The following is a 19,490-nucleotide window of genomic DNA, read 5'->3' as shown; positions in this document are numbered from 1 at the left end:
AATGTGTTTTAGACTCGCAGACAAAGATCTGGAGCTGCAGGCCCTCCAGAAGGAGCTTGAAGAGAAAGCAAAACAGGTTGAGGAGAAGCAGCAGCAACAGCAGGTGACGAAGTTTCCAAAAGTATTCAACCCCTCTGATAGTCATCCCCATTCTCTGGATTACAAAAAATATCAACACATTTTCCCAGATAGCCTCTGTGCCACACCCCTGCTTCAGTTCTGTCCCAGTTCTGGCCCATACACTGTGAAATGACTGTTATTGTCACTTTTGGCTGTGATCTGGCTAAGTGTTGGCTTGGTCCCCAATCTCTCAAAACTTTGTGTCACTTACCAAATGTTGTCCAAAAAAAGCGAACATTAGGCTACGTGCTGCCCTGGCTTCAAATTGCTGATGACAGTTGGTCTATAGCTGTCAGACACTATAGAATTGGGCTGTGTACTGTATCATGTCCGTCTGCTGCATAATACTTTGTTACTGCTGCTATATAGCAATGATGCTGATCTATGTCAATTCTGTTAGTTTCGGGATACACATTGTATTACATGTGTCTGCTGCATTTGCATGAAACACCGGTAGTAACACATAAAACCACAATTGGGCCAAGTAAAAAGCTAATCTTACACCACCATGTCAGATTCAGCCCATTTAAGAGACAGTGCTTCAGCCAGCTGGGACCTCAGCCAAGGCAAATTCTATTACAATATGATCAAAACTGGACTGGATTAGGTACAACTAATAAGTGGTTGAAGTAAACATCATATTATGGATGTACAGATCACTCCGTCTTAAGCCCCATACACACAGAGGACTAGTGGTGAAGCGAACAGAGCCCATGGAATATTCATGAAATTCTGCAACTTGTAGTGATGGCCGGTAAAATGACCATTGGTCGATGCAAAGTGGGAGGGTACCCAGTTAAACTCATCTTAACTAAGCTTTCAATCAATTTAAATTCAATATATTGAACTAGAAAATGCATTTCCTGAAGGAAATACCAGTGCATGAAATGCAAAAGTTAGGAAAGGAAGAAGAAAATAAAGAAGAGTGAAAGAAGGAAAGAAGAAAGGAAAGAAGAGTGGAAGAAGGAAAGAAGAAAGGATAGAAGAGTGAAGAAAGGAGAGAAGAGAGGATGAAGGAAAGAAGAGTGAAAGAAGGAAAGAAGAAAAGAAAGAAGAGTGAAGAAAGGAAAGAAGAGTGAAAGAAGGAAATAATAGTTGAAGAAGGAAAGAAGAAAAGGAAAGAAGAGTGAAAGAAGGAAAGAAGAAAGGAGAGTGAAGAAAGGAAAGAAAAGTGAAAGAAGGAAAGAAGAGTGGAAGAAGGAAAGATGAGTGGAAGAAGGAAAGAAGAGTGAAAGAGAAAAAGAAAGAAAAAAAGAAAATATTGAAAAAAGGAGATAAAAATGGAGTGAAGAAGAGAGATTGAGTGTGAGAGAAAGTAGACTGAGAGGGATAGAGAGAAAGATGGAGAGATGGAGAGAAAAAAAGTAGAGAATGGAAGGTGTCTTAATGTTCCTAGTTACAGTTAAATTGAGAGGGACAGAGAGAAGAGGTTCCTTTGATTTGGCGCAGCTGTCAGTGAAGCACAAGTGCAAGCCAGTTTTAAGACCCTATTATAATGGCCCAATGTAAGTCAATGGGAAAATTTCGATTTGTTTTTATTTAATATCTTAAAAAGTATAAAGTTTAGAAAAGTGAAAAATACATAGCATAAGTGTCCTTTACAAGACCTACGCGACAAAGTTTGAATGAAGTTTCTACGTTAAGCGGTTCGGGCTGAATTAATCGCAGAAAAAGGTAAGAAGAATAAGAAGAAGAAGAAGAAAATGCCTAGGAATAACAATACAGGGCATTTCATGCACTGTAATTAGGCTCACAACACCTCAAGAAGGCTCCACAGTGGTGTCTGGCGTTCCATACCCATCCCTCCATCCTCATGATGGGTTAGGACACATGCCACTACCAGAGAGAACAACAGATTCTATGCTATGTGCATATATAAGATCTTCCTTTCATCTCTCACACTGTTTATCAGGCCTTATCACACATGATAAATGATCATTTGGCTCAAAAGTAACCGTTATTCCGTCCATTTGGGATTGAGTACAGGTAGTGAAAGGTTGCTTGGCATTATATGACTGACATTTGTATTTCCCTCCCACAGCAAGCTCAATCAGATGTTAGTAAGGAACAGCTCATTGCGTGAGTAGTCTACCTCTCTCTCAATTTGTTGTTTGTCTTACCATACTTTCTAATAGTGCATTTTGAACAGTATATCTGTGAGTAACATTTGCTAGAATAACATTGATATTGATATTTGTTTGGAGTCATATTTTTCTAAACATCGGGAAAACAGTGGCGTCCAGCTTATTTAAAGCATTGTCTTGTTTCGAAGGTCTTGTGTAATTCTTTGGGAGGAAGCAAATGATCAGGGATGGGGTGATGTGTCCTAGGGATAATGTAAAGACATTAAAGGGATAGTTCGGTTTTTAAGACATGAAGTTGTATGGCATCTACATCACCAGTGTAATGCAATCCACGCTGACTTACCTCCGACAGCGTCCTGTGAGCAGAGTTCTCGTCCAGTTTTGGTCAAACCGAAAGTAGTCCGGCAGGTTTCTAGACCCAGGAAAATAAAACGTTTCTCTTCCCAAAACATTATGTGTTCAAAAGAGTGATATATTTGCATCCCAAAACCGTTGTAGTGGAAAAAGTCACACCTCGTTATCACTTGGCCCTATTTTCAATACGCTCGATAATGCAATCTCACAGCCAGAGTCTACCTCTTTGATTCGCGAAAGTTGATTCGCGAAAGTTTGATTCACCAAAGTTGCCTGAGAGAAACGTCCATCACAGGAAAACGATGAAAACTGAGACAACATTTGATAAAATTGACATAAAGCATCCTTTTCCTGTGATGGACGTTTCTCTCAGGCAACTTTGGTGAATCAAACTTTCGCGAATCAACTTTCGCGAATCAAAGAGGTAGACTCTGGCTGTGAGATTGCATTATCGAGCTTATTGAAAATAGGGCCAAGTGATAACGAGGTGTGACTTTTTCCACTACAACGGTTTTGGGATGCAAATATATCACTCTTTTGAACACATAATGTTTTGGGAAGAGAAACGTTTTATTTTCCTGGGTCTAGAAACCTGCCGGACTACTTTCGGTTTGACCAAAACTGGACGAGAACTCTGCTCACAGGACGCTGTCGGAGGTAAGTCAGCGTGGATTGCATTACACTGGTGATATAGATGCCATACAACTTCATGGGTTAAAAACCGAACTATCCCTTTAAGTAAACAATTAAAAAAAACAGCAAATAGGTAATGGCTGGTTTAGAATTGTTTCTCAAAAGAATGGGCTATAGCAATGCAAATGTTTGTGGCGGCCATTTTCTACGGACACTTTCAAGGTGATGTAAAGTTCTGCCCTTCGTCTTCTCTTCCTTAGGTTGATAGAGAAGGACAAACAGATGTCTGACTTACAGGCTGAGCTTGTAGAGCTGAGGGAAGCGGTGGAACTCCACAAGACGAAGAATAACGTAAGTCGTTTTTTTTGCACCCCACTGGTTATTTTAGAGGCTCTCTATTGTAAGAATATATTTTCTTACTGACTATCCTGGTGCATTTGTGGTTCTACAGTAAAAAATCCAAGCTCTGGAGCCAAATTGAAATATTCCTGACTGTTATTGGTCTCATTGGTATAGCTGATAAAGCCTTCTCTGTTAATCTAATCTAAATGAGGAATTATGAGATATGATATCATTGCTTCGTTATTTCAGCATCAAGCACGTTGGCTTGTGTACATATTTGTTTAGTGGATTTTCAGCACACTCTTGTTATCCCATGAATTTGATATGTATAATTCCCATTGGTAATGGTAGCTTTCATTCAGTCAAATGCAAAGTAAGAGTTGTGTCTTCATATATAAGTCCTTGGTTGTTGGAGTCAGTCCCTCTAATATTAAGTTGCTGTTTGTTGGTTACAGTTTTTTGCCATCTATTAGCTAGCACACCAGTGATAATGCAATAATTAGTTTATCGACGGGTGCAAACCACAAACATGCTGCTATCTATCAGTGAAGAAGTACATTTACAGTATCTAATCTAGAGTCTCTGAATAATCTCTTGTGAAGATCTTTACCTCTGTCCAGCAGCTGTTTTTCCTTACACGCTATTATTTATGATATTGGTTCTGTATGTATGGATGTGGTTGCTTCAGAACTTGCCTGGACACATCGTTGACCTACATGGATACAATTTGGCTTGTTTTAAATACTGTTATACACGTAATGTTTGTTTTATATTTGATAATCAACAGATTTAATGTTAAGAAGGCTTTCCTCTCCATCTGTAATTCTTTACATGCTATGTGTGCTAATTTGTGCTACATTTGCATATGAAACCTCTGTAATTTAACAATCACGACAGTTTAAGGGTCTGTACCTTTTTAAATCATTGAGTTTTCAATAGCAGCAATGCTTATGAGGTACTTACACTACACAGCCAGTAGTTCGTGGAGACCTGAACATTACATTAATTTGGGATTGTTTAAAATGTATTCCAAAAACATGGAATAAGTTTAAAATTTAAATGAATAGTTTCCAGTCTGGAGCTTTGTTTCTATACTTCAACAGCTGGTGAATTTGGTTCCTCATACAAAAAAAGGCCTAAACTAGTCTGGAAAATTGTGTAATGCTGCTGTTTGGTAGGTTTATATCAAGTCATTGGCAAGGGAATAGGGCTAAATCAGTATTCCCCATAAGGAATGTGGGCCTTTTTAAATTGAATTTGATACAATTTGTAACAAAACAAAGGGACAGACTGAAACAGATTTTTAGCAAGTTTCATAATTCTCAACTTGTTCTCAACCTAACAAAGCTCTGTAGATTTTATGAAAGCAAGTTTGCCTTGTCTGATAAATGTGTGAGTCTGAATTCTCTTGTGGTATGAACTAAAGATCACGCTTCCACCTTTCAAGCAGGACATGTGTAAGCACAGAATATCAGTGTACTGATAGTGGAGTAATTATTCTAGAAATGCCTGCCACTCTGTTTATATGCTAGTATTGCCTATTGAAATGTCTGGATGAAAGAGTATAGGGGCCCCGCATTTAAATTTAGTAATTTACAAGACGTGTTTGTCCAAAGCGACGTACAATTTACAGGTTCCATTTTCAGGAACAAGGATTGAATTTCATAGGTGAGGTCTGTAATTATGAAAATATATGGAGTTTGTCTGAAAGCTACGATGAAACCAAGTCAAGGCAACAGGTTGAAGTAGAGAGGCATATTGAAGAGAGGAAGAAGCCGTGGAAATGAGCAGATGATGAACAGAGAGAAGGTGTTGGTGTACGTCAGGCAGAGGTGAAGAGTAGACTGGCTATGCTAAGAAGGGCAGAGCTCCTCAGAAAAAAAAAAGAAGAAAGAACAAGCTAGGACTGCAAGTCTTTATTCACTTAAGAGAAAAGATTTTCAGGATGTTTGGAACATATGAACACTGTATGATGGTTGTAGTGCATCCTGTTTTGTTATAATACTTAGGCTAGGTTGGGTGGAGTACTTGCATGTGACAGTGAGAGGTTTGGCTGCTGTGGGAAATCCAAAACCAATAGAACTATAAGCAAGACTAACAATATAGTAGGATTAGTGTAAAATGATACCAAAAGCCTTAAACTTTTAGTCTGTTAAATATAAAACCTCATACCTTTATTTCAGCACCCCCTTGTCAAATCCATTTGTGATACAGCTTGGAGTCTTTTAGATTGAAACAGGGTGGTTGTGGCTCAATGGTTAATGGGAGCAAGCAGCCAGTTGATGGTGACAGGGATTCGAATCTCAATGGAGTCAGTGGAGATGAGCTGGCAGCTGGAGGTCCATTAGAGTCACTGGTTTGCCCCCAAAAAAGAACATCAACTGCAGGGACACTACACCAAATAGTACAAATAGTTTTGTACTTATGGTTGTGCCTCAGGAAGCTGACCAAATGAAAAGACAAATTCCCAAAAAAGACAATCTCATACTTCCTTACTCAGCCAGCTTGAGGAATGCTGGGTGAAATTTGCTCCTCAAAACTTTTCCCAACCTTTTTTGTTTGCATCGCCCAATTCACTGTTCTACATCACTGATGCCTGAATTACTAAAAAATGAACAGAACACAGAACTTTGCTCTACTTGCTTGTAATTTGGCTGAAAGATATATTTATTTTCAGCAGAGTCCTTGCATGAATTTCATGTTTCTAGCCAAGATATACCAAGAGCGATGTATGAGTACTACAGAACTATGCTGCAGAAGCAAACGTTCAAGTGTTGTGAATAGGGTTGCAAAGGGGCGGAACATTTCAGGAAGCTATCTATGGGAAGTTAAGCTCAGGAATTTTGGAAATGTTTGTGTGCAAAAGTTAGTCTATAACAGGGAACTTAAATGTAGTTGAAAACAAGACTATGCAAGCCAAGCTCAGCTGGACCCTGGATGCAGCTAGTTGGGAACATTGTCTGCCAGAAACCTAAACATATGACTTTCTGTTGGTTTTGAACATATTTGTCATTACCTAGCATATTGATTACGTGTTACACTGAAGCCATGTTCATTTTAATACCAATTTTATTCGTAAACAGTAGGCTAACTTTTTACAGCAGCGAGAGTAGGATGTATGTATGTCCACACAAAAGTACCCCATCACCTTGATTACTTGGGCTGTCCGGGTCCATCAAAAAAGCGCGAGTTTGGTGACTTGGGTGCAAATTAAAGGCTGAGCAATAAAAACGTATGGAATGTAGCACACTCTCTGTTTCTTTGCAAAGGATGTAGCTAGCTATTGTAAAATAAATTGAGAGAATTAATAGTTCGTGTTTTATTTTTCTCTTAACCTGACATGATCAAATGCGTCAAATGAAAATCCGAAGTCCTCTTGTCCGAGAAAGCACGATGTATCCATTATTGATAGACTACGCAAACAGGTGACTGTATTTATAGTCCACAGGAACAAAATTGTCTAGTTGGCAAGTGGCTAACGTCAGAGGAAAAACGCTAAAACCAGAGGCTTGAGACGCTTAACTAAATGCTATCATTTTACATTTAGAATGGGACTTTTTTGGGGAGGGATCAAAGGGAATACATTTATCTTATAAAACTTTCATGTTTTTGTTGTTCAATGAAAGAATCCATTAAAGTTCTACTCAGAAATGGATAAGGGAACAAATGTCATTTTTTATTTGTGATTAAAAATGTTTGCATGCATGTCTGCTTATGACAAAACAAAACGTTGTTTTGTCATGTTTTGCCATATATGACAAGGTAAATACAGTTAGTATAAACAACCCCCAAATTTCCAGTTTATTCCTGTTCCGATGGGAAGTTTTCAATTTCCGCAACCTTAGTTGTGAAGTCCAAACCCTCTGAGAAAATGGGAACCCAGATGTAATTATGATTCATAAGTGAAAAGAGGATGTTGTGAAAAGTTTCGAGATCCACTGGCATAAACAGTCGTCACAGTCAAGAGTATATTAGTTGTATATAGAGGGTGGGCAAGACTGAGTTGTTATGTAGGGGAGTTGCGAATAGCAGAGGGCACTGAAACTGAACATAGTGTCTCTTTGAAACTGCCCAGGAGCTCCGTCAGAAAAACTGGAGCGCCATGGAGGCGCTTTCAGCCACAGAAGCCATCCTTCAGGGAAAACTCAGCCGGAGCACTCAGGTTCGACAACATGCCCACCTTCCTTCCTGTTCTATGATAATATTTGTATCCAATCATCTACCTCTTATCAATAATCGAAATCATCAACTTAGTTGAACTTCATGAACTACCTCACCACAGGCTAAACTTCCATTTTCTCTCATTTGGCTCCTGATTCCTGTTAATTTAGTGCATTTGTAACGAGAGTGTTTGCTCTCTCTCTCTCTCTCTCTCCTCTGCATTGTGTTAAATGGTGAATGAAGTGATGCCACAATTGGAAAGGGTCTGCTGTGCTTTATTGCCGTCTCTCTCTCTGCTGCAGGACAACGCAGAAAAGAAAACTGAGGGGGCTAGCCTACCACACTCAGTAGTGTTACAATTAAAAAATGATGTGGCGTGGATTAATACCAACAACCATAAAAATCAAACAATACATCAAAGAAAAAACATGCACTGAAAACTCAATACAAAATAAAATCCTCGAACAGGAAGACAAAAGATATTCCCAAGGGGGCACAACATAACTCTGCCACAGGACAGGAAGAGGTGGAGCAACACCAAAAATAAACCCATGCCACACCCCTGCCCCCCTAGTACTGTCCCTAAAGAAGTGCAGGAAAGTGTAAATACATACATAGAAATTGCATGAACCAAAAAGGGAAACACAAAATTGGCGGGGAAATTAAGGAAACAAGCTCAACTAGCTCAAAGACACACCGTGGTCTCAAATGTTCAGGTCTGATGCATTTTGATATAGTCTCAACATTTTACTGCGGATAGTATCATTTCTTTGTACCATTTCTGTTCAATATGTATTGAACACTGTACCATACAAATTCTATCCCATTTTTTCCAGTTTCACTGATGAAGGTCTCAACTCCAGAAGACTAACTGCAATCTCCTATTTTGTTTTGTATTTATTGATGTCTATCCTCTATTTATTTATGATGAATAATTATGATTGTGAACGTCTTGATGTAATTTGGTTGTGTGAAGTCATGCTGGACACAATTTCTGTCATGCTGTAATACCTTCCTTTCTTGTGCTGTTTTTTTTCTGCAGGAGCATCAGGCAGTTGTCGAGTCTTTAGAGGTGGAATGTAGGGCAACACTCCACAGGCTCCTCCCACTTGTTCCCCTCCCTTCTGAACAGGTGTGTATACCACTGGCACATGCACCCATCTCTCAACAGCACGTTCCTGTGTAAATGATGTTAATAATGTTCAAATGCACCCTCCTGCCCCCTGACATTTAAAGGTGCAAAATGCTGGACTGGCTAGCTATCAATTAGAAAGCTAAATGATTTCATACTTTTGGTAGCTGCATATCACCAGCTTTGTCCACCCCTAGCTCCCTTCACTTATGGGTGTAACCAAAAAGTTTGGCCAAGATGGTGGAGGGTCAAGATTACATACACTGTATGTAAAGTTTCATGTATGATTGAAGGATATCTAGAAGACCATCAGTGTCCACATCAGCACCATTTGAATTTTAAATATGTTACATTAACATAGCTGGGCCTTATAGACCCCTGGAGATCTTCATTTAAGCACTCAAGCTTTTGAGCTAGCTGACCAATAATGTGTTAGCTGATGGGATGTGTTCTTTTTTTACACTGTTTTCTCCAGGACCATCAACAATGGCTACAGAGCTTTGAAACGGCGATGAGAGAAGTTGAGGCCACCTTACCCAAGAACACAACTCCTGATCTTGATGCAGCAGGGGATGCCCAGGTGATTATTTTTAAAAAATGTCCCCATCGCAATGACGGATGCACACTTTTGGCCACACACACAGCAAATGATGCATATGGTTATGGTTTGGCAGACGCTTTTGTCCAAAGCAACCAACAAAACATATTTGAATTATACAATAATACAAATATTGGTACACAGGTATTGATGGCCTTAACAATAATTTTTCTGAAACTTGTCCTTTGTCACTCAGTGTGGAATTGTACCACCTGCCTGCTAATGCTGCCAGGATGTGGTGTAGTTACTTGTTTTGAAGAATAACTGAATGTCCTATAATTATGCTTGGACTAACACAGACATCTTCTCAAATTTTCTGAATATCTTCCACAACAGACTGGGTGGCCCCAATCCAAAGTTATTAGTGAGGTCAAAAAATACCATACAGAGATCTCTGCCTGAGTTTGATACCAAATCATGCTAGTGAGGTTTTAAACATCCAGATTCATGGGGTTCCTGCTTTCTACACAGAAACATCAATCAAACTATTTGCCTTCAAATGTTAAAGATACTCCTCCAGGTCCTTTCTTACAACTCAAACTTCCTGTTTTGTTTTGGGTGAACAGAGATTTCACAAACTTAAATGGATCCTTGAGGAAAGCAGCCCTTGTTTGTTCTTTCTTCTCCCTTCTTTGTCTGAGGAGCTCTGCCCTCCTTAGTGTAGCCGGTCTACTCTTCTCTGCCTGCACACTAATACCTTTTTTCTGTTCATTTACTCTTTTCACATTGCTTCTTCTGCTGCCACTTCTCTCAAATCAACCTTTCTATATATGGGTTGACCATGCTTTTCCCTCCTAGCTTTCTGACAAACTCCATGTCTTCCCATGCCGTAATTATAGATTACCTCACCCATGCAATTCACTTTACTCTTGGCTTCTGAGGCTTCTGGCTATCTAACCATTGTTGTCTGTTTCCTTCCATTATACATATTTCCTTCCATTCTTCCATTTCCACCATTGTATGCAAGTGTGCCTGGTCCTTTCCCAGCTGTAGCAGGAATATTGTTGTCTTGTGGTCTTTGATGTTCAACCCAAAAACTAAGTAGTGCAGGGTATAAGGTTCGCGGTGTCACCCCAGATGTAGGGGAGCATTCTATGAATGAGACGGTACTTTTTTTCTCAAGTAAGCTCAAAATGTATAAGATATAAGTTATGTCTTATTTACAGTTTTTCTCCGTTGCTAAAACTCAATTTTTCAAAGCATGCCTCGGTTTCACTGAACACTAAACCCAAATCCCACAACCACTCACACAAAATGCAAAAACCTTTATACCTCTTGCAAAATGCTACCTTGTTTTCAAAACACTATTATGTCACCTCAAAAGGGCATTTTGTTTTCAAATGACAAACACAGACCATTATATGAGTAGACATTCTAAGCATCGATTGAACACTGATGTGCTCAATGGAAAACACTACTATGAAATTAACACCAGTATGAAGGCCTTATCAGGAGTATAATGCCTTTTCATCTCCAGTGTTCGTGTACGCTTTCTCCAGTTGTAAAATATTGTAACTGTATAATGTTTTAACGCAAATATAAAACAACTCACAAACAGTAACGACTTACAGTAAAGATTTTTTTTTTTAAAGTGCTGTAGCCTTTACATCAGAGCAAACACAACCGAATGTGTAGATGATTTACACAGAACAAACAATAGGATATTGATACAGTCAACAAAAAAAGAAAGAAAAATGTAAAATAAAAAAGGACAAAAAAACTAGACTGCATCCTGTTCTTGCTCAAGACAATATTGACAATTGTTGTGTTGTGAAACTTCTGAAAAAACAGTAACATTTGATTGGAATACAATACAGTACAGTAATGTTTCAGTGCTGATAGGATGTAATCAGTTGTGGAAACGTATATGACTTACTTGCACATAGTCATATCATACTGTAATTGTTTGACTCTATCAGAGTTTCTGTCAAAAGGCACCCTGTACACCTGTTTCATTCTCGAAGTGTTCTGCCTTAGAACATGGTCCACTGTGGCTAGGCTCACTGTATTGATGTTTAGGAATATGTCTTGGTCATCAATGGTTGCACTTTGTATTTGTTTATAATTTTACAAATACAGTACAATGTAAAATTCTCTAAATACAAGAATACTATGCTCCTGATAAGGCATTCAAACTAGTGTTTTACTGTCATAGTAGTGTTTCTTACCCATTCTCTCTTCTGAACGTCCGGAGAATCGGTGCAACTGAGAAGCGGCTTATGTTTGGTTGAACTCTCTGGCCAGCCATGCCAGCCTCCTGCATGGTCAAAACCCATGTTGACCACATGGTTGAACACATTGGCCTGAATCTCATCAGAGATACAGTAATGGCTCTCCGTCTTGCTCTTCCTCTTCATCATTTTCCTCCTCCTCCTCCTCTTACTCTCACTCCTCTGCCTCTCTGATCACCTCTCACTTCAATGTTGCCATAAATTGTTCTCCAAACTAGGAGCTAAAGTTTTGATTTCAAATTGCACAACAGCTTTAAAAATGGAAGTTTTGTCATTTGAATAGCAGTGTGTTCTGTCTGAAAGCAAGAAGGTTTTGGCATTGATAAACTGTGCAAAGTAGAGAGGATGGTGTTTAGTATTTTGTAGAAAATGTGGTTAACAAATGAAATCTGTGTCTAAAGCAGAGAATTGTGTGTTGTGTTTTGAAGAAAGTGCGGCTAACAATTGAAATCTGTGTCTAAAGCAGATAATTGTGCGTATAGTTTAGCAGAATTGGTTTAGGGAGTTGGCACTTGGGTTTAGTGTTCAGAGAAACCGAGGCATGCTTTGAAAAATTGAGTTTTAGCAACGGAGAAAAACTGTAACATCTTAACTAAGACTTTAGGCATAACATGCCATTGTTTTCCCTATGTTTAATGCACATAAAAGTGATCATAGATAGCAGTATGAAATATTGTTAGGCTAACAGAGTACTGTTCAATTACAGTGATCCACACAGTAGTTCTGGCATTAAAAAAGGATCACCCTCATTAAGCAGGAATTGTTGAAATCCAACCAATCAGATGTTATGTTGTGGCTATGAACCTCCCCTCCCGAATGAGACCATTGATCAATGTAATGGTTAATCACACTAACATACAAACGCTGTTAATCCTGTGGGAGTGTTTTCTCCCATGATGGGATGTGTGGCTTATTCCTGTACTGCAAACTCTGCATAATGATGATCTTAATAAGAAGCAGCCATCACTGGATGCTCAGGAATTTCATATGTATAGGAATGGGCAGTACTGTTGATTTGTATAAGGCAAGGCAAGGCAGGTTTATTTGTATAGCCCATTTCATACAACAAAGGCAACCCAATGTGCTTCACAAGTAAAAAAAAAAAAAAAAAGGATGGTCCTTACATATAAATAGAAGTTACAAAAGCAATAATAGTAGCAAGTAGATAAGAATAATAAGAGTTAAAATTTTGTAATGTAAGTAAAAACATACAATCATGAGAAAAAAAAAAAATAATAAAATAAAAATAGATGCAAATACATAAAAGAAAATAAGAACACATGTTAATTAAAAGCATCTCTGAACAATTTAGTTTTTAGTTTGGTTTTAAAAGTGGCAACAGTGGGGGCTGTTTTAATGTCCAGAGGTAGCTGGTTCCACAAACGGACCGCATAATTACTAAAAGCAGCCTCACCCTGCTTAGTACGGGCAGAGGGTTGAACCAGCATAAGAAGCTCTCCAGATCTAAGAGATCTGGTAGGGCAGTAGATTCTGAGCATATTTTTAAGATAAAGGGGTCCCTGGTTTTGAAGACATTTAAAAACAAGTAATAAAACTTTAAAATCAATTCTAAAAGATACTGGTAACCAGTGTAGGAACCTTAGTACAGGTGTTATATGATCTCTTTTCTTTGTTTGTGTAAGTAACCTTGCTGCAGCGTTTTGAATAATTTGAAGGTGTTTAATTGTTTTTTGAGGTAGGCCGGTGAAAAGACCATTGCAGTAGTCGACCCTACTAGTAATAAAGGCATGAATACGTTTTTCTAGGTCTGCATATGAAAAACATTTTTTCAGTTTAGAAATTTTTCTTAATATAGAAACTATTCTATATTATTTCTAATAATAATTATTGTATTTAATAATAATTCTATATTATTTCTAATAATAATTAATTCTAATAATAGAAACTGTTCAATTCCTTGGGTTTTGTTTTTTGAATGGTGTCCATGACTATGTGTTTGTCTGTCTGCAGCAGCCTATGTTGGAGAAGCTGAAAGCAGCAGAAGAGGCTCAGAGGGTGTTGCAGAAAGACTGTGAGACTTACAAAAAAGTGTTGGCAGAGACGGTATGTCAACCAGGACATTCTAATTGGTGTCATATTATGGAATTCACAGCATTCAACTCAACAAATAAACTCTTTAGAGGTGTTTTTCCAATCTCAAAATGAGAATATTTCCTTTTTTCCATATTTATTCCATAGGAGGGCATCCTACAGAGGCTACAGAATAGTGTGGAGCAGGAAGAGTCTCGCTGGAGGCTGAACTTGGAAATGTCACAAACAGAACTGAAAGAGGTCTCATGATACGTTTTTTGATGTTTAACTTGCATAAAAGTTGTTTAAATATCCTGATTTCTGAGAGGGGGTGTATATATACTACTGTTTTTTAAGTCCATTTCATTCCAGTAATGAAAAAATAAAAAAATTGACAATGTTATAAATAACCAACAATAAGTTTAAGGCGTGGCGATTTCATTGAAGGTTCCTCTATTTGTAGCAGTGACAGTCACACAGACTATTTGTGTTCTAGTTTTGAATTTGTAGAGCTAATTTGCAGAAATTTCACCCATGCTTCCTTCCAAACTTGTCAAAGAAATCGGAAGTCATTTTTTTGTCTGTATGTCAATAGTCTGTATTTCACAAAACCCATTGTGCACAACAAATATTGAAAGTTTATTTCTCTTCAGCTGAGGAAAGACAAACAGACCTTGGGGGCAGAGCTTGAGCAAGCTGAACATGAGAGTGCCACCTATGTTTCTGAAATCCAAGAGGTAAGGCTTTTTTATGCGACATCTCTCACCTAGGTCACATTTGGTTTTTTGCTAGTAATACAAAATATGGATGTACTGGTGCATTTTCTCTAGCCTGGTGACACCAGCCTACGTATTTCCGCCTGAATTGATTTCAAGCTCATACTCAGTCTGGCCCAACCCCATTGACAATCGTCTCCAGAACTCAAAATTTTGCAGGACCAATCAGCGAACAGTTCAGAGCTGTGACGCAAAACTCGCCTTGGAGGAAAAGACACGAAAAGCTATCGGAAAAGTTGTCTCAACTCTCGAGAACATCAGAAAATTAAAAGGAGAACAAGAGTATTTTCTTGTAAGTTTTATGATTGGAAAGGACGTCGTAGCTCTTCTCCCAACTGGCTTTGGGAAGAGTTTAATCTACCGAATGCTTACTAAACGTTGCTGATTGGTTAAGGGAACTCCAATGATTTTAAACCTCAAGATAAGCACCCGCCGATCTCGGAAACCAAAATGCATTGGGTTGGCCCAGACTGAAAGACGGAATGAAATGGAGTCACAGGCTGGTAATGGCCAGGCTACATTTTCTCCTGATAACGCTGTAATCCTGAAATATCATATAGTTTTATAGTTGAACCCTATCTATATCTTAAATAAGGTAATGGTTGCTTTAGGCTTTGCATTGCTCTAAGCACTGGGCCTATGAAATGCTTTTACAGTTTTTCACTGTTGCTAAAACCCGTTTTTCAAAACGATAACGGCTTTCTCAAAACTCCACACAGAAAACTGAAAACCTCACACACAAAATGCTAAACCTGACACTCCCTTTGCAAGATGACTCTTTGCTATCAAATCTCTTAACTGTTCACAAAATGGAACTCGTGTTTTCATTTGGTACACACAGCCATATTTTCAAAACACACACACATACATTCATTTAGTACACACAACTAAGCATTTGCTGCACACTACCAAGCATTTACAGCACACAGAAGTGCAAAATTGAAAATACAATCATCGAAACACGCCATATGAATGACAATGACTCATTGAGCCATTTCTCCTTTTGTAAAATGTATCAGTGTAGGCCTACATTTTTCATAGTCAAACATAAAACAGCAATACCGTTGTTCTCACAAACCATATTTACAATTTCAGTCTCCTGTTCCACCAAACACTAGATTGTATTGACATAATATTGTATACAAAATGCTTACAGTTTTTCTCAATTGCTTACACACATTTTTTGAAAGCATGCCTCGTTTTCTCAAAACTCTAAACACAAATCCAAAAACAACTAACAAAAAATGCAAAACCCTTTATATCTCCTGGAAAAATGCTACTTTGATTTAAAAAAAATATTGAAAGTGTGTTTTCTTCCTCCACAGTGTGGTTCTCTTTCAGTCCTGCAAAATACAAATACTGTGAGCACACTATATTCTATTGATATGCAGTATTACAGTACACAAGGCAAACAGATTTCGTACTTGTTCTCTATCCTGAAGGTTCTAATGAAAAACCATGAAAACATGGTCTACCACAGCGGCCCAAATCTCATTAGAGATGACCATTCTCCTTCTTCTTTCTCCTCCTCCTCCTTCTTCACCTTGTCCTCATTCTCTTCCTCCTCCTTGTCCTCCTCTTCCTTCTCTCTGTCCTCCTACTCCTCAACCTTATACTCCTCCTCCTTCTTGTCCTCCTCTTCCTCCTCCTCTCACTCTTACCCCTCTCCTTTTTTGGTTGTCGATCTTTTCAAAGTTTTCAATAGTTTACCAAACAAAACAGAGGCTCAAGACACTTTTATGGTGCAGTCCTCACCGCAAATTGGTCAAAAGACCTGAAAGTTAAGAGATTTGACTTTTTGTGTCTTGCAGGTTGATGCTTTGAGATTTTACTTGAGAAATGTGTGCAACAACAGAACTTTGTGTACAGTGTTTTGACAACAACGTGATGTGTAATGGACATCAGTGTGTTCACAAGGAAAATCAGAGTCTAATGCAGATAAGGGAGTCTTAAGTATTTCCCACTTGGGGCGAGCGATTGATACATGACGTGAAGGTTGTGCAGATTGTGCCGAATTTTCGCTTTTTACTTCTTAACAATAGTGAAAAACTGTAAGCTCTCTCTAAGCAGTTAGCATATGTAATGGTCTTATGCTCTCTCTTCTGTTTAGTTTGTTTAAGAGTTTAACAGAGTTTTGCTAATCTTAACTCTGATTCAGTGCTTTTGCCAGAGATTAATAAGGTGCTGTTCAAGACATCACTCTGTTAAAGGAGTTCATATTTGTGATGTTTTGAGGAGATTTAGTCTCTGGTGGCCGTTCTCTCTGCTGCTCGTGCTTTTACTGAACTACTGAACTCCACTGTGTTTCAATTACAGTTGAAGACTCAACTTAATGAGGCATTTAACAAGCTGGAGACGGAAGAAAGTGGAAGACAAGAGGTGAATGGGGATCTCTATAAGGTGAGGATGACTTAACGAACACAACATAGGGTATAATTCTTTTAGCTTGTTTTATTTTTTTGACCCTCCTTTCCACCTGTCTTCATAGTCTTGGTTGTGTGAGCTATTGTCTGTGTTCCCTCAGGCGCAGCAGTCTCTGGAGCTCATCCAGGACCTTTTAAAGGACGCTGGGCAAGATAATCTGTTAGAGAATAGCAGCCTGACCACACAAACGGTGAGACAAAGACTACCTTCACTATCCTGTCTGATTGAAAGGTTAAAAGCCCAAAAATAAATCTTAAAAAAATTAAAATGTTCAATGTAAAAAGTTGAAGACAAACTTTTCGGAGTGGAAGAGAAATTTGTGAAAAACAGGGGGGCCCTTGATACCTTATCTTATTAACTCCACTCCACCTCACTTTATGAGATTGTTTTTAAAGTAGGCCAGTCAGCTGCTGTGGTAACATTCCAGCTAAACGCTTAACTCCCATATGCATCTGTTTGTTAGGAGGACGTGGACTGCAAAGAGAAAACGATAGCTGGTTTGAAGCAAACTGTTAAGGAGCTCCAACTGCTCCTGCTGTCAGTGAAGACACAACTGGCCAAGGGCCAAGTAGGGGTAAGAAATGCAAGAATGTCTCACCAACGTTCTGTAATTTCCAGGAACATTGTGTTACGTATGTGTTAACTCTGGAGTTTTTGCATTAGTTTAATGTTCTGAAGGCAACTTTTACACGGTTATATTTCTGAAGATTTAGATTAGAAGATTAGAAGACTTCTTCAGAAACATAGTTAAGAGCATAATGGGGCATTATGCCCACGGGGGCTTGTCTTCTTACATTGTCATGAGGGGGGGGGGTGACCACAGAACTACATGGTGCACATTCTGAATGGCTAGTGGGAATGACAGGTATTTGTAAAGCATAGTGGATGGGTAACATATTTATCAGATGAATTACATGTATGCTTTAAGGTGGTGTTTATGGTGTCATTTTACATGTGTGTATAAAACCTGTATTTATGTTTGTGTGTGTCTTACAGGTAGAAGGGGACAAAGACTCAACTGGGCTCTAATTTGCAGAAGAAAAGAGGAGTTGTAGACTAGCCCTGTGCAACACCTACACCGGTCATGAAAACTTGGATAAGACCCACTCACATTCTCCATGGTCTCCTCCTTAGCTGTCACTCTCATGTTTGGTTTGTTTATAGTGCAGCCAGACACACATCAACTCATGTAAAAGCAACTGGATATTAGCGGTCTCCTTTTCCTTTCAAGAAGAGCCATGCCTTGGGATTATGGGTTCATAAACGAATGGACTAGCTCAAAAAACATGTACTCACACTGAAACACAAAATACACACTCCAGTTTTCTTTTCTCATGCACTTGCTTTACTTGGTTATGTGGTCGCAGGACAGATACCCTCATTTTATTTAACTCTGTTGCACACACACACATCCTGCAGCTGCTAGCTGAGGCAGAGTACATTGATCACAGTATAAGAACCGGCAAATCCTACCTGTTTCCCTCAGTTCTCTCTCATCCAATGGCTTTACTCCAGAGTAGACCTAAACAAAAAGCAGGCATCCAGGTGACACGATCTATCTAAAGCTGCTGTTAAGATGGTTTTCGTTTACTTCTGCAAGTCTCCCTGTAGGAGTCCACTCCTCCACTCTTAATTAATTGGCAGGTAGGGATCTCTTTGGAATTGTACTGACTTATACATTCACATCGAATCGACATTTTTTTTTAGTTGCTGATTAGAGATTACCAGAATGTTTTTTTCAAAGCATCTATTTTAGTTTAAACTATCAGAATTTTAAAACAGTAATGTAAAGTGTCACATTCAACCAGTTTAAAGGGACTCTGGAGTCCTTTTAGGAATGGTGTACCATCTGCTGTCCTTCAAATTCCATTCAACAGTGCTAATGTGGAGAAATGTATTTTCACTTGCAAATGGCTGTTTTCTTGTGGGAGATGTATTGCAGCTTAAATGATTGGGATGTCAGATGAGGGATGGACTAGATTTTCAGTGTACATTGACTTATCTAACAAATTGAGAGAGAGTTGTCTGTCTGTAATGGAACATTTGCTTTACTGTTACTAATTTCATTAACACTCAAGAAGTTTTGTTTTTTTGTAAAACAGGTGATCGTTATTAAAAGGGATGCTTGATATATATACACCTATTGTCCACTGCTTATTGCCTACAGTGGAAGCATCTTAGTATCAAGTTTTAAGATCTGTAGACATTAAAAGTACATGAAGATGTGATTCAAAAACCATTTGGTTAAGGGATGCATCAATACCCACAAAGCTATGGCTATTAGTCTATCAGTATGTTCACATACTTGCTCTGTTCAAATTGTGACCCCATCCTATAATAATGCACATGACATCATCATGACCTCATCTTGCCTATGAAATGAAAGGCTGGAGTGATGATGGAAATTGACTTCAGCATGCAAAAGGAACATTTTGGTTGTCACCTCCTGAAGATGGCTAGTCTTAAAAATTGGCCTTGATGAGAGACAATGCTATTTTCAAAGCATACTGAGGTTACTAGTTTGGCCGTGCAAACACCGCCTATTAGGCCTTGGCAGGTTGTGTTAAACAAAACACATAATGCATTCAAAATTCCACTGGTGTG

General features: G+C 38.6%; 1 protein-coding gene across 3 annotated transcripts in view; it reads left to right on the top strand.

Moving 5' to 3' along the window:
- The window catches only part of ktn1 (kinectin 1), a 40,382-nt gene extending 21,359 nt beyond the window's left edge, over positions 1-19,023 (top strand). For 2 of the 3 annotated variants that reach the window (XM_080850400.1, XM_080850399.1), the window contains exons 22-33: positions 13-103; positions 2,162-2,199; positions 3,452-3,542; positions 8,737-8,826; positions 9,302-9,406; positions 13,627-13,719; positions 13,855-13,947; positions 14,340-14,423; positions 16,779-16,862; positions 16,987-17,076; positions 17,350-17,460; positions 17,883-19,023. In XM_080850400.1, the coding sequence (XP_080706526.1) occupies positions 13-103; positions 2,162-2,199; positions 3,452-3,542; positions 8,737-8,826; positions 9,302-9,406; positions 13,627-13,719; positions 13,855-13,947; positions 14,340-14,423; positions 16,779-16,862; positions 16,987-17,076; positions 17,350-17,460; positions 17,883-17,915 (1,003 nt within the window). In that variant the 3' untranslated portion in view covers positions 17,916-19,023. The remainder of the gene's footprint in view (positions 1-12; positions 104-2,161; positions 2,200-3,451; positions 3,543-8,736; positions 8,827-9,301; positions 9,407-13,626; positions 13,720-13,854; positions 13,948-14,339; positions 14,424-16,778; positions 16,863-16,986; positions 17,077-17,349; positions 17,461-17,882) is intronic. The other variant, XM_080850401.1, reaches the window with a different exon arrangement.
- The last annotated feature ends 467 nt before the right edge of the window (positions 19,024-19,490 follow it).

Source organism: Sprattus sprattus (assembly GCF_963457725.1).
Source record: "Sprattus sprattus genome assembly, chromosome: 13".
Lineage (NCBI taxonomy): Eukaryota > Metazoa > Chordata > Actinopteri > Clupeiformes > Clupeidae > Sprattus > Sprattus sprattus.
Note: the sequence above shows the minus strand (reverse complement) of the source record. Positions and strands in the feature narration are given on the sequence as shown.